Source organism: Trematosphaeria pertusa, assembly GCF_010094035.1.
Source record: "Trematosphaeria pertusa strain CBS 122368 unplaced genomic scaffold BU26scaffold_12, whole genome shotgun sequence".
NCBI lineage: Eukaryota > Fungi > Ascomycota > Dothideomycetes > Pleosporales > Trematosphaeriaceae > Trematosphaeria > Trematosphaeria pertusa.
Genome location: NW_022987223.1, coordinates 1,337,916 through 1,353,553, shown reverse-complemented (window position 1 = coordinate 1,353,553; position 15,638 = coordinate 1,337,916). Strand labels below are relative to the sequence as shown.

Below are 15,638 nucleotides of genomic sequence, written 5' to 3'. Positions count from 1 at the left end.
TACCTTATAGTTATTATGTTCTAGCTATAGTATACTAAGCAGCCTACGCGTATATACGTAAAGCTCTACACTACGCAATCTACTATATAGATGCTATAGTAGGTTAACTAGAACTAAACTATAGTAGGTATACGCTTAGTTATAAGCGTGCTGCTAGCCTATACTATATTCTAATAGTCGCGTATAAGAGTAGCTTACTTTCGCGCCTATTAGAGCTTCTTCTCTATAATCTCCTTGTTAGTAGTAAGAGAATATATACGTTTTATAGATAGCTACTATATAGATGTGTCTAGCGTAGTTAGCTAAGATTATAGTACTATACTAGGCAGAGACCTACCTACATCTTACGTTAGAATAGGTTAAGGTATCTTATATACAACCTAGAGAGTCTAGCTTTACGTTTCTAGCTGCGCTAATAGAGTAGAACCTGTTCTACCTTATAATAATATAGGTACTTAAAGTATAGAGTTAGTTCTTGTCTTCTTAGAGCTAAGAATAAGAGAGTTAGCCTACACTAGTGTAGAAATAGACCCTCTTAGCAACATAGCTCTATCTAGGTAGAGCGGAGAAGTAGTAGATAGCTTGTCTTTAAGTACTAGATAGGTATTGTTCTTCTTAGGCACGGGCGGTAGAACCCCTTAACTTACTATTATAGGCTTCTGCTTACAGTCTACCTAGTAGAGGGCAAGTAGGTTCTAGATTAAATTTACAGCGTAGATAGACTATACTCTAACTATATATCTATAGTATATATTATAGGTAGCTTTGTCTAGTTAGTAAGTAACGTAGCTTATATTTCTATTTAGATAGCTATTTAATACTACGCGACAGCATTTATAGTTCTTTACCTCTATCTATAAGAATACTACTATAGCCTATTATTTCTAGTAGAGTTGTTTTTCTAGGTAGCTTAATAGAGTAGAGGTAACTAGAATACAGGCTATAGCTAGTTTCCCGTTCTAGCCTACCTGCCTAGTCTCTTAACTAAGCTATATAAGCCTATCTAGAGGCTCTATATATAGACACACGCGAATAGTTCTATTATATACTCTATAGCTAAAGGTACTAGTAGCTAAGAGAAGGCTAGAAGAAAGTACTAAGAACTACTCTATAATCTTGTTCTTATTATCTTTAGCAAGCTCTCTATAGAAATATAGACAGAACAGCGCTTCTACTAGCTTCTTAGTAATATATATATAGAGTATAAAGACTACTATCTTCTTATAGCTATCTAGCTATATATATAGCTAGTAAATATACAAAGCTATATTATTAGTAGTAGGCTACTAGAATAAGGTTATAGAATACACCTTATAGTAGATATTTTTTCTAGTAGTTAGCTCTTAGTATACATAACGCAGAATAGTACTAATACTAAGAGTATTCTATGCAGCTAGCTTCTAGACAGGTAGCAACGTAGCTATTAGAAATGCTATTAGTATACTAGAGTAGGCTAGGTTATCTAGATTCTAGAGACAGAGCTAGTACTCTAATCTAGGTAAGAAGGTAAAGTAGCACTTGTCTATAATAATACGCTCTAGGTGGCTACTTATATATATACGCTAGGTATATTTTATAAAGAATTCGCGTTTAATATATTTAGGTATAACAAGAACTAGCTTAGTATTATTAGAGTTGTGTAGAGAATTCTATTCCTTATAGTAAATATAGAAATTATAATAGTATTATAGTATATTAATATAAAGAGCAACTAGAGGCACAACTAGAATAACCTAATAATACTCTAGACAGCTAGTAGAGAGTAGAAACGCAATACTCTTACTACTTCTAGTACTAGCTACGTAGATAATAGGACTCTAGTTATATATTATTCTCTTAAGCACCTTACGCTAATACCTATAGAAGGTAGTAAATATACTAAATAGACTCTTAAGTACTATATCTAGGTTAATCTTGTAATACTATCTAGTATAGTATAGTACTAGTAACGTAAAGACAACTTCGCTACCTAGTATATAGGTAGTAGGCTAGCTGCTAGAGTCCTGTAGTATATAGATAGAAGCGTTAAAGTCTTCTATAGTAGGCTTTTTCTATACCTTAAATTAGTAATACCTTACGCTCTTACAGTATTACGTATCTACCTTATAGAAGAAGACGTTAAATACGTAATTAATATCTTTTACATAGTTAGTCTCTACTATCTAGATAGAGTATCTAGCCTTCTATTCTAGCGCGTTACTCTCTATTTAGTTTAGTATAGCGAGAATGTTATCTTTATTAACACTCTTAGTAAAGTAATTATTACCTAGAATCTTTCTTCTAATAGCAATAATTATATAGCGTAGTAGAAGAATACTAATTTACTTACTAAGATACGCCTCTATACTCTAGACAAGAACGTTGTAAAGAAGACTAGCCTTAGTGTACTAATTTCTATTATAGTTAGACTAGATTAGGCTACTAAAGGTATAAAAGTAATACTTCTCTTGCGTATTTACTAGCGTCTACGCCTAGAGCTCTTGCGTATAGAGAAGTACTAACTATAGGTACTAGGTAAGTAGGTTACCTACTACTTCTAGAATAAAGTAATAGATAATCTAGAGCGTGTTATCTCTTTAGAAGTACTTATAGTAGCAAGGCACTAAGGCAAGAAGACTCTTAATAAAGAATAGATTGCAGTACTTATTTATAGATATGTTTATGTAATATATACTAAGCAGCTCTATGCCTTATACTAGCTAGCTATAGAATAGGTAGATTAAGCCTAGTAGAGAGGTAAGAAAGTTCTATACCTACTTATAATAGGCCGCTCTTATAGACGCTAACGTAGAGCTCTACATTTTCTTCTAGGCAAGGTAGAGGCTCTATAGGTGCTGTGCAAGATAGATAATATAGAAGCGCATAAAACCTATACCTACTCTAAGATAAGTATTATTATCTAGATTAAAAAGATGCTATTCTTATATACGCGTGCTTAGCTAGTTCTATAGCTTATTCTATAAAACTAGAGAGAGCTCTAACTCTTTATCTACAAATAAAAGACTATAGAGCTATATACTAGCTAGGTTGTATAAGAAGTAGATAAGGTAGTAAAACTTGTTTATGCTAATTATAATATTATAGCAAGTAAGCGTCTATCTATACTAACTAACAAATTCTTCTATAGAATTCTTTATAGCTAAGATAGAGATAAACTTTTCTATACTACTAAGCTATCTAAAAGGCGATGCTAGGTTACTTATAGATAGATAGGCATCTGTCTAGTTACTAACTTCTACTATAGTGTCTAGTTTTAGTAGCAATACTACTAGTAGAGTAGAGTTTAGGCTTAGAATAGCTACGCAGCCTTGCTCTAACCTACAACCCTCTTTCTTAGCCCCTTCCTTAGCCCCTTTCTTAGCTCTAAACTAAAGGTAGGCTTTCTACACAAAGGTAAACTAAGCTATCTTCTTAAAGGCGGATAGTTCTATTATATACGTGCTAGCGTTAACAAATCTACTAGTAGTAACTATAAGTGTTATAAGAGGGGTAAGAAGAGCTATATTATAATTATTCTAGCTAGGTTAGTTATAAAGTAGTACTATCTAGTACTAATAGTATACTTATTTAAGAGAAAGTAGTTTTGTGTACGTGCGCTCTACTATACCTTTAGACTCTATATTACTAAGAACCTCTTGTATATAGCTCTAGCAACGCTAAACCTACTTATTTAGAGACTATATATAGAGGGCCTTTACACTCTTTAATACATAGTATGCGAATATAAACACCTTCTAGAGCCTACTAGCATGCTTAGTACTATACTAATTATATGCCTCTAGAGGTTTAGCTACTATAATACTATACTAATTAGCTATAACTTAGAGGCGAGCCTAGTTAGGCGTATAACAAACTATATACTAGTATACACGAACTAAACTTTATACAGCGTTCTAGAGTACGTAGACCTCTAGCTCTTTTTACTAATTAGGTAGTGTAGTAAGAAGGGCAACTTCTTTAAATAGCATTCTCTTAAGAGTATACTAGAAGTCTCTCTTAGTTACTTACGCAGATAGCTAGTAGTTATAAAGCGTAGGCATAACTATATCTCTTACAGTAAGAACCTCCCGCCTTACTACCTTAAATACTTAGAGCTCTTTCTCTAAAGCTATAATATCTACGTTAGCTATAAGAAGCGCTAGATTAATAGCACTATAGGCGCTAGCTAGTTTCTAGTTAGTCTCTAGTAGTAAGGACTCTAGAACTTTAAAATACTTAGTAGAGCGTCTAGAACTACTAGTAAAGAAGCGCTGTATAGCTACAAAACGTATATTCTCTATAAGAATAGTAGTAGTAGCCTTATAAGTAAGTAGAGTAGGGTTTTCTTTGTACGTATATATCTTAATACTATAAGTAGTAAGGTGTTAAGACATGTTTAATCGCGCTAATTTCTTCTCTAAAATATAACTATAGTAGTTATACTAGAGATATAGCTATAGAACGTGTAATCTAGGTATAAACTAGACTAGTTATAATAGAAATAGAAATTGCTTCTTCTATAAGAAGAGTTAAGTACCTATAGCTTCTATAAAGCTAATAATACAACTTCTCTATTTTCTAAATACATTCTTATAGTGTGTATAAAGGTGCTTATTAATAGTACTAGGTAGTATAGCATAGCTATAAGCGTCGTTAGTATAGACTATAGCTTTGTATTTAGAGTTATATTTAAGAAATAGTAGAAGCGTAGTAAGAAGAGTAGTAATAGTATTATTACCTAGAGAGAATAGGCTTGCACGTATTTATAGTTTCTAAAGTATAGTTAGCCTATTCTAATAAAAGTAAGAACTCTCTGTTACCTCTTTATACAATATAGTAGATATAATAAAGAAAGGTTTTACTCCTCTCTAGAGTTAAAACGTAGGCGCGCTAGTAAAAAAATAGTTTCTCTAGCCTTTACCTTACTTATTTACTTTTTACTTTCTAGCGTAGTAAATAGCTTATTTCTATCTATCTTCTACCTCTATTATAATAACAAAAAAATGTAACTAGACTTTCTACATAAACATACTATACTAGTTGTCTCTTTAACTAGCTACTATTCTATTTCTCTATAAGCCTACAACCTTCTTAAAGAGAATAGCGTAGCATAGGTTTTAGATAGTAAAAGCCTTGTTCTAATAATATGTTTTGTTGCCTATAGTCTAGCTAAGGCTCTTCTCTAGCTATGCAAAAATACAACCTACTAGGTTCTTCTACAAATAGTAAAGAAAATCTATAAAGATTTTAGTATTAGTAGTAGCTTAAATAATAATACTAATAAGAAAGGTAAGATAACGCAAAACGTAACGTAAAAGATAAAGTAAAAACGCTAGCGCTTACTCTAGCTAATAAGTAAAGATAGAGGTAGTCTGTTATAAGGTTTACAGTAAAGAGCTAAGAAAAAGAAACTACTAAAACTAGCTAATGCGTAAGAGAATATAGATAATAAGTTAGAGTAGTAGAACTACAACGTTATGCTAGAAAGAGAGCTATATATAAATTATTTAAAGAGTCTAGAAGGGCTAGGTATTAGAAAGATAGTAGAGCTAGCGAGGCGGGCTATACAAGTAGCTAGCTAGAGAGCATTTAAGAATCTTAGCATAATAATAAGAATGTAGAGGTTAAGAGAAGAGAATATAGTAGAGGTGTTTAGAGAGTCTATACAACTACCTACACGTTTACTACAGAGTTAAGATAAAGAGTTATAGGCAACTATCTGCAATAGTAGCGAAGAGAATGTAGATAGTAAAGAGAATATAGACAACTAAGAAGAGGTAGATAACTAAGAGAAGACTTATTAGCCTACTACTATATTACTAGACAATAAGTAGAACTTTATAAACATGTTCTTCGCTATACTAAACTATTAAGAACAAATAGTAGTAGACGAGTATAAGTATTGCTAGCTCTTAGCTATAGTGTTCTAGCGTGCAAAGAGTATTAAAGAGCGTCTATAGTAACGTAGAGTTAGGTTAGGTATTATTAGTAGAGAATATGCGTTAGTTGTACAAAATAAACTTGCTAGAGATCTAGCAACCTACTAAGGCAGAAAAGATGCGTAAGCTTAAGAGGAGTATTAGGAGTAGTTAAACAGGATAATTAAAAAAGGTAAGCGTTAGAATATACTTCGACAGTAGTTTAATAATAGAATATTTCTTATAGTACCTACAACTAATTTCCCTTATAGTTTTATAGAGAAAAGTAGTATAGAGATATTAACTATATAGTATAGTATACTTAAGTAGGTAAATCTAGACCTTATAGGCATATATAAAAAGGCTAAGAATATCTTTTTATAACTACTTTAGTCGCGGGATCTACTACACAAGTAGCTCTAATTAGAGCTTATATATAGTAGAGAATAGAAGTAGAGTATAGATAATATCTAATATATGTTTAAAGAAGTTATACTAGTATTAAGTAACTTATAGCTATTATCTATTTGTCTTATATAAGTAAAAGATAATTTAGCTTCTATGTTATATATTATTATAAGTAAGGTAGAGAGAGAAAGGGGGTTTAGGCTTAGAACAAGTTTAACACGCTAGTCTAATTTCTAACCCCTCTACTCTAAAAGTCTCTCTATACGTTCTATATATACGAACATATATTAGCTCTATAGAGAACTTAAATATGCTTATTTATAGTATTATTAACCTACCGCTATAATCTATATCGCCTTAATGTTTAATTTATATTAGCTTAATATTAATATTTGCGTATAGGCTAAAAAGTATTTATATTAACTACTACTATAATCTATATTAACCTTATGTTTTTCGCGTATAGGCTAAAAGTATTTATATTAACTACTACTATAATCTATATTAACTCTATGTTTTTTGCGTATAGGCTAAAAGTATTTATATTAACTACTACTATAATCTATATTAACTCTATGTTTTTCGCGTATAGGCTAAAAAGTATTTATATTAACCTACTACTATAATTTATACTAACTAGCAACCTACTCTTATTAACACTACTCTCTACAATTCTGCTACTAAAATTAGAGAAAATACTAGAATATAGAAAGTAGTGTCTATATCCTCTAGTGCCTAAAAATAAAATTAATAGAACTATATTATATAGGTGTAAGGTAAGTAGACCTACTTTACAGCTTTCGCAGACTACTCTAAAAAAAAAATAAGTAAAAGGCTAAGAATAGAACAGATAGGTATAGCTCTATAAAGGGATTATTATATAGTCTTATACTCTAGTCTTTCTTCTATAGCGTTACACTAGACTACAATATTAAAAGCAAGCTAACAAAACTTATAGCTACCTGTCCTCCTTACTTATAATAATCTTCTCTGTTACCTTGCTCTTTGCGATATTATTCTGCTAAAACGTAAAGCTACGCTCTACATATAGAGAGTAAGACACTAATTCTATAATTATTGCTTAGTCTAAGAGAAGTCTAGGTAAGAAGCTATTATATCTAAAGCAAAGTGCTATCTACTTCTTTACTAACTATTTAATTAGCCTAACTCTAAAGAAAGTAGACCGCGAACATATAGAGAAACAGTAGACCTAGAGATAAAAAGCAAGTTAGATTTAGTTTAATAGCTACTTGTCTACACAAAAACTAGCCTAGATTAACTAGTATAGCTAGGCGGGAAAAGAAGCAGAGCGGCGTCTATAAGCATAGAGTTACCTATAGATTCTATCTACTCTAGTTAGCTATAAGATAGAGGTTTAGGCTTATAACCTAAATACGCTATAACTCTAAACCCCCCTTCTTATAGTCTAATACTAAAACCTAACTACACTTCTATATATGTTTAAGTTCTACTAGAGAGTTAAACTATAGCAATTCTAGGCAATCTCTCTATACCTTATAAGTGTCTATAGCTATTACTGCGAAATTTGCTAGAATTTACTAACATACTAAAGCTACCTAGTCTAGTATACAGCGCCTTCTTAAAGACTCTTACGTACGCTATTATTCTGCGACTACTACTAAAACGTACAAAACTCTACCTACTACACTATTAAGGTAGCAAGTAGACACTAAGCTAAATTAGGAGGGAACTATACTTACGTAGAAACTTTAGCTGCGGGAGATAAGAGAAGTTAAGGTAGCACCTAGACTACTTCCCCCTCTTCTCTTCTCTCTACATGCGAAGACGAAAAGCAAGCTAGCTAAAATTTTATAGCTACTTCTCTCTCTACTACCGCAAACTAAAAACCTTAGATACTACTAGAATGTCTGCCTAACGCGACTGCGAATAAAAGGATTAAGCGCTATTTGTAATAGCAGTAGAGACGCGACTACAAATAAAAGAATTAAGCGCTATTTACAATAGTAGTAGAAACGTAACTGCAAATAAAAGAATTAAGCGCTATTTATAATAATAGTAGAAACGCAACCTATTCTTATACATGTCTACCTCTAATTACCTAACGTCGTTACTCTCTACGCTTCTTTAAGCTAGCGCACCTCTATTAACTCTTTCTCTTGCACACCCGTAGTCTAGCACTAACTCGTAGCTCTAAAATAAGTTATTATACTTAAATAGTACTAAAAAGCTACCCTTAATAAGAGAATGTCTGCGTCTTGCTCTGCTCGCAGCAGATATGCGCGCTACCGCTATAGAAGAGTCTAAGAGTAGACGGACATAGAGTATGTGTACTTAAAGAATAGCTTAACAGTTTAGCTAGCTATAACTTAAGGCAAGCGGCTAAACCTTCTCTAAACCTACGCCTATATTTAACTCTCGTTAGGGGTTTAAACGTAAACTAAGTAAGACGATATTTAAACTATTAACTTGTGTTTTGGCTGCAATTCATATCAACCCGCTGCTGCAATTCATATCGACTCGATGTTTAATCCATATCGGCTTAATGTTAATGTTCTCGCACGGACAAAAAGTATTCATATCGACCTACCACTGCAATTCATATCGACCCCCTGGTTTTGCCCTGCACGGGCCAGAAAGTATTCATATCGACTCGATATGAATAACCCCAATATATATAGGCGGCTTCGCCGGCTTAGCCACCGTAGCAATCCGACTCCATCACGACCGCAGGCTTTTCACACACGATGTTCTCGTTATATTCGCGACGCTCACGCTGGTTCCATTGACTGCCATTACATATGTTCTGCTACCGCGAATGTACATCGTGGAGACGGTCAACTACGATGCCTCGGTCATCTTCATGCTTGCTGAATTCCTCAACCTCGTCGGAACACCGAAGTGGATGTTCATCTTTTTCGCCCGCGGATGGACCGTCATATTCACCATTCAGTACTCCTTCTTAGTTTTCTTCCGCCCCCTTATCCAGAACCTGTCCGCATGGCTGGAATGTTACTACTGATTCAGCATTGTCATCACCGGCATTGCATATGTGTTGGTGTGCATGGAACCAGTCGTCTTATGCCCTCACGTAGGTATAGAAGCCCGTACGTTGAATCCAAGAATCAGGATGCCGCGAGTGGATTGTTAACAGAATGTCGCAGTTAAATGCTACCCGAGCCCCGCCAGTCTTGACCTGAATATGATGGTCTGTATGTGGGATATCATAGCGGATTTGCATGGTGAGCTTTGCCCTGGTGCGCCTCTCTGCGTGTCTAATGTCCCAAGTTGTGAGCTTCCCGATTATTGTCTGAATATCGAAACTCCAGATGCGCAAGAAGCTTGGTATTGCCGTCTTCTTATGCCTCTCCTTGGCTATGGTTATCTTCACCGTCATCCGCCCCCAGAGTAAGCACGGAAAGTCCGATCAACGTCACTCGCGAGTGAGAGACGAGGCAGAGTTTTGCTCGCCCGTCAGCCTTAGGGAGCTACGAAAGCGAGGTTAGTCGTCAAGAAGCCAATTCTATACCACTAGCGCTAACTTCTAGTAGATTGCACTCCCTAGCTTTGCGACATCTTCAACCAAATCTATAGTCTAAAAGCAGCGAGATAAGTCATGGTGTCTGATTTGTATTGTACATAACCGTGATGAATTCGGCAGTACTCGCAGCATGGTTAACAGATTCTTCGTGTCAATGCATTTCATTCGCTCAATCAATTCTCGTCGTAGACGTACCTCTATCAGTGATCTTACATGCGTTGATGCGCTTAGCGAACCCGACCGCGCGGACCTACCCTGTCGACCAAATGCACTCTTCGCATTCGTACACATGGCATTTTCGCTTCGCGATTCGACAGCAAAGCAGCGTAAGCGTACTCATTCTAGGGGCACGACTTTCTGGGTCGGATGCGTTTGATGTACCTAGTACCTGCAGTTTACCTTATTTTTATTTCTGGTTTCGAAGTCACTGCGGTAGCAATGTCTTCTCCGACGGGTGTACTTCTTGCACTCTCGATCTCATGACTCTTCTGGCGCACATGGACGTTCACAATCCAACCGCGGCTAGACAAGAGTTTCCCAAGACCGATTCCATACCGCATACCATGTAAGGAGGATTCCCAACAAGGGATGAGGATTGAAGACGATACTAACTTTACCCAGGGCTTGGGCACATGGTAGGATTTTTCAGGGACCAAGGTGTAATAATCTACTTCGGTCCCCACTGCGGCGCTTGGCGCCCGCCCTTGTGGGTAGACTATGCCAACACCAACAGTTGCAGGAGCGATGGCGCGCGGGCCCAAGCGGGGCGGGTCCACCATTGGTAGCACCTTCCCTGCCTTTCACCGCCAATCTCCCGCGCGGGCGTTTGCGGCTCAGCAGCAGCGCCGCCTCGCCCTCGCCCTCTCCTCTCACCCTCTCCTCACCATCCCTCCCTCGCCGGGTTGCCTTGTCGAATGCCTGGGTATACCACGAATCTAATGCCCAACATGCCCGACGAGCGCGAGGAGCCTGCGACGGCACGAGCCCCGCGCCAAAACACGTTCCAGCATGTCGCTGCCACAGCGACCGCAGACGGCCTCGCCTTCAAGCAGAATCATCTGGGCGTCGCCTTCAGAGATTTGACTGTGCACGGCCTGGTATCCGAGAATGACTACCGCCACACAGTCGCCAACGCGCCGTTGGTCATGGTCCAGGTTCTGAGGAAGTTGTTCGGCCGAGAGCGGACACGAAGACTCGACATCTTGCGGGACATTGACGGTGTTGTGCGGAGCGGACAGATGCTGGCGGTGCTGGGTAGGCCGGGGAGCGGATGTAGCACTCTTCTGAAGACGCTCGCAGGCGACACCGACGGGCTGTCTATTGGCGCCAAGTCCCTCATCAGCTACCAAGGTGCGTACTTTCTGGCAGGAGAAGCACGAGACTCACGGCATAGCAGGCGCTTCCACTCACGATATGTGCAAAGACTTCCGCGGAGAATGCGTCTACATGGCCGAGCAGGACGTCCACTTCCCAGAGCTCACGGTGCGAGAGACATTGTCCTTCGCCTCCGCGACTCAGTTCCCCAAGGCATCTGCTTACGGCGCGGCCAAAACACAGCTGGCGCTTGATGTCTTCAATCTCGCCGACGCCGTGGATACCAAGATCGGCAATGAAGTCATTCGGGGAGTGAGCGGCGGCGAGAAGAAGCGCGTGACCATCGCAGAGGCCCTGTCTGCCGAAGCATCGATTCAATGCTGGGACAACAGCACGAGGGGCATGGATAGCGAGACGGCCCTCAGCATCGTCCGCCACTTCCGCTCTCTCGCAAAGAACCAGGGAACCGCCATGGTGGTCAGCCTGTACCAAGCATCACAATTAGCCCTGGACGAGTTCGATCTGGTTACCGTTTTGTACCAAGGACGCCAAATTTACTTCGGTTCCTGGAATGCTGGGCTTTCGTACTTTCAGTCACTGGGCTTCCAGAAGCCACCGAAGATGACCGCGGGTGATTTCTTCACGGCGCTGACGAACCCGGCCGAGGCAAGGAAGCTCGCGCAGGAAGGCAGGGAGGACACGGTCCCGATAACGGCAGAGGACTTCGTGTTCCATTGGAACCTGAGTGCAGAGCGAACGTGGCTGCTCGGCGAGGTCCACGCCTTCCAGGAAGAGTTTCCCTCGGGCCGCGCGACACTCGACGCCTTGCGCAAGATGAAGGCAAGCAGTCGAGGAGTCAACCTGTGCGTATTCATCTTTGCTCTATGGTGCGTGTATGCTAATGCTGTACCCAGTCACCGTTCCTCTCCTTACACTATTGGTACTTTTCGCCAAATAGGCCTCTGCCTAGGCCGAGGCATTCAGCGCGTAAAGAACAATATCCAGCTGCCCATATCGACCGTGCTCGGCAACACCATCATGGCGCTTATTGTGGGCAGCATCTTCTTCAACTTGAAGCCCGACAGCGACAGCATGCAGAAACGGACCATTCTTCTCTTTTTTTCAACCCTCTTGAACGGATTCATGACGGGCTTTGAGGTATTCTCGTGTAACCTCCCAGGCTTCTGCTTGGCTAACGGCGTGCAGGGATTCGCCGTTTGGCAACAGCGGCCTATCTGCGAGAAGCATCGACGATATGCCTTCTACCACCCGTTCGCGGAGGCTGTCTCAGCAATGCTGTGCGATCTGCCTGCCAAATTATCAGCCACCGTGCTCTTCAACGTCGTGCTGTACTTCATGACCAACCTGCGCCGCGAGCCATCGGCGTTCTTCATCTACCTCTTGTTCATCTTTACTACCCTGATGACCATGTCGATGTTCTTTCGCGGGATCGCCTCCATGTCTCGAACAATGCACCAGTCCATGGTGCCCATGGGTATCCTCACGATCTTGTTCGTGATATATACTGGTTTCGTCATTCCGGAAGACTACATGCATCCATGGTTGTCATGGTGCCGGTACGTCAACCCAGTTTACTATTCGTTCCAGAGCGTCATGATCAACGAAGTAAGCAGATACAATTCCGCAGCTGCGTGCCTTCTTCAGCGCGCTAACACACCTGTAGTTTCACGGCCGAGAATTCTCCTGCAGTCATTACATGCCCGAGGGCCCGAGCTACAGCGACGCGCAGGTAATATGCGCCAGTCCCTATGCTATCCCCGGAGCCCGCTTCGTGGATGGTACCCGGTATCTGTCCCTCGCCTATAGCTTCCGGCGAGAGCAACTGTGGAGAAACTATGGGATCCTGCTACTGCTCATGGTGGGAATGTGCATAACCCACGTCACCTCCTCGGAGTATATCCTCGCCCAAAAGCCCAAAGGAGAGGTGTTGCTCTTTCTGCGGAGAAAGCAAGCCAAGCTGCGAGACCGGAAATCTGAACCAGAAGCACTCGAGGCTCCTGAAGTCTCTCGCTACTTTGTTGAAGAGCCCAAGGTCGACAGCTTCGAGCAGGTCATCGAAATCCAGTGGCCATTGTCCAACTTCTGCTGGCGTGATCTATCCTACGAGATCACCGTCAAGAAGCAACGTAAGACTCTGCTTACTGGTATCAGCGGCTGGGTAAAGCCCGGCACTCTCACAGCCTTGATGGGCGCTACAGGAGCTGGGAAGACAACGCTGCTGGATGTTCTTTCTCAAAGAACTTCGGTAGGCATAGTATCCGGGACCATATGTCTAAATGGAGAGGAACGTGGCGATGACTTCCAGAGAAAGACGGGCTACGCTCAGCAAGCGGATGTTCATCTCCCCACGAGCACTGTTCGAGAAGCTCTGCAATTTAGCGCGCTTCTCAGGCAGCCCTCTCACATCCCAAAGAGCGAAAGGCTCTCCCATGTTGAGACAGTGATTGAGGTCTTGGAGATGGAGCCATTTGCGGATGCGCTGGTGGGTGTGCCTGGGGAAGGCCTTAACGTCGAACAGCGCAAACGCCTTACAATTGGCATAGAGCTGGCCTCCAAGCCAGAGCTTCTGCTTTTCTTGGACGAGCCAACATCTGGCCTGGACAGTCAGACCGCGTGGATGATATGCACCTTGCTAAGGAAGCTTGCCAGCCGCGGTCAAGCGTAAGTGGCTCTCCCCAGTGTTACCTCCGGAAGTGCCCTAACGTGTCGCCTCTTTTAGTATTCTTTGCACGATTCATCAGCCCTCTTCTACCCTGCTTCAGATGTTTGATCGTCTCCTGCTTATCCAAAAGGGGGGTCGAACCCTTTACTGCGGTGATGTCGGACCCAATTGCGAATCGGTAGTCTCCTATCTCGAAAGCAAAGGAGCCCGAACTTGTGGTCCGGACGAGAACCCGGCCGAATGGATGCTGGAAGTCACCGCGCCCGGAAGTAGCATCGAGTGGTTCGACGAATGGAAGAACTCGTCACAGCACGAGCATCTAATACAACAAATAGAGAGGATGTCATCCACGTCGGAGTTCGAGCGAAGTTCGCTAGCGAGCGATCACGACCAGTTTGCTGCTCCCTTCACCTATCAGCTCCGACTCTTGCTGAAACGTACGTTTGTGGAGTACTGGCGCGATCCTGCGTTCCTTTGGGCAAAATTCCTTTTCACCTGTGGATCCACCCTCGCCATCGCCTTTTCCTGCTGGAAAGCACCCACAAGCCTCCAAGGACTACAGACTCAGCTATTCGCCATCTTTCTCTTCTTCACCAGCTTCAGCGCCATGATGCAACAAATTGTTCCTCAGTTCACGGAGCGGAGGGCGCTCTTCGAAGCGAGAGAGGGACCTGCGAGGATTTTCTCCTGGTCCGCGTTCCTACTCTCGGCTATCATTACAGAAGCAATTGGCCAAACTCTCCTCTCGGCCCTTGCATTTGGCCTCTTCTACTATCCCATGGGCATGCATCTGGGCGTCCCTGGAGGCGAAGGACCGGAACGCGCTGCGCTAATGTTCCTCTTCTTCTTAGCCTTCTTGCTTTTCACGTCGACGTTATCCCAACTGCTCACTGTGGGAATGGAGCATCGCGAGACCACTGTCAACATCGGATCACTGCTATTCTACCTAATACTCATCTTCTGCGGAGTATTAGTCGCATACGACGACCTACCGAAATTCTGGACCTTCATGTACTGGCTGTCTCCCCTAACATACCTCATACGGGGCATGTTTGCTGTCGGGGTCGGGAAGAAGGCAGTGCAATGTGCCGCCATTGAGCTTATTACGCTCTCCGCCCCCGATTCCATGACCTGTCACCAATACCTTGGGCCCTTCCTTGCTTCCGCAGGAGGGACGCTCATCGATCCTAATTCGACGGGCACGTGCAAGTTCTGTCCATTGGCACGTACCGACGACCTCTTGAGGCGGTTCAAGATCGAATATACGGACAGGTGGCTGAATTTGGGCGTCGTTCTCATCTATATAGTCTTCAACATCTTTGCTACATTTGGAGTTTATTGGTTAGCGAGGTTGCCGAAGCGCCAAAATATGGTGAAGCGCTGAGCTGGTAGACTGCATGGAGCCCGGGATTCGAATGGGCAGACTAAGGCCCGTATGCAACGGGCTGAGAGGTGTGGGCTGTGTAATGCATTAACGAGGAAGTTATTGATGGCTCCTCATCTTCCGATGGTTCCAAAATGAGTACTGCATTAGTGGGTTGAGGGTATGTTACGTTGAGTTTGCAAATGCGGGCGGCCGCAATCGCGCAATGCCGTATAAGCAAGGCTCGACTGGAAATGGCAGTGATAATGTGCGAGAACGACTTTGGGGGCGCGAAATCAGCCTATGCTTGGCCACTTATGGCGCGATAACAATCCATATATGAGCCTCCCGTAGTTTCAATACGGAAGACGCATGTAAGACGCCACACATATGCACAACGCGGTAGCGCGAAAAGGTAGTCGCTGAACCCTAACAGCTCCTCCTGGGTAGCGT

The 15,638-nt window shown here is 41.5% G+C and overlaps 2 protein-coding genes across 2 annotated transcripts; both read left to right on the top strand.

Annotated features, from left to right (window-relative positions):
- Positions 1-283: 283 nt before the first annotated feature.
- Positions 284-9,306, top strand: BU26DRAFT_568336 (uncharacterized protein; the record flags this gene model as incomplete). Its single annotated transcript, XM_033833762.1, has 2 exons — positions 284-294; positions 9,018-9,306. 2 exons carry the CDS (start codon positions 284-286, stop codon positions 9,304-9,306), a joined length of 300 nt encoding a protein of 99 aa, XP_033680796.1.
- Positions 9,307-10,726: 1,420 nt separating this feature from the next.
- BU26DRAFT_542451 (pleiotropic drug resistance protein, ABC superfamily) lies at positions 10,727-15,316 on the top strand. The gene is made up of 6 exons (XM_033831644.1): positions 10,727-11,175; positions 11,222-12,002; positions 12,054-12,297; positions 12,346-12,765; positions 12,824-13,821; positions 13,880-15,316. The coding sequence occupies exons 1-6, from the start codon at positions 10,740-10,742 to the stop codon at positions 15,204-15,206; spliced, it is 4,206 nt and encodes a 1,401-aa protein (XP_033680795.1). The 5' UTR covers positions 10,727-10,739; the 3' UTR covers positions 15,207-15,316.
- Positions 15,317-15,638: the final 322 nt, after the last annotated feature.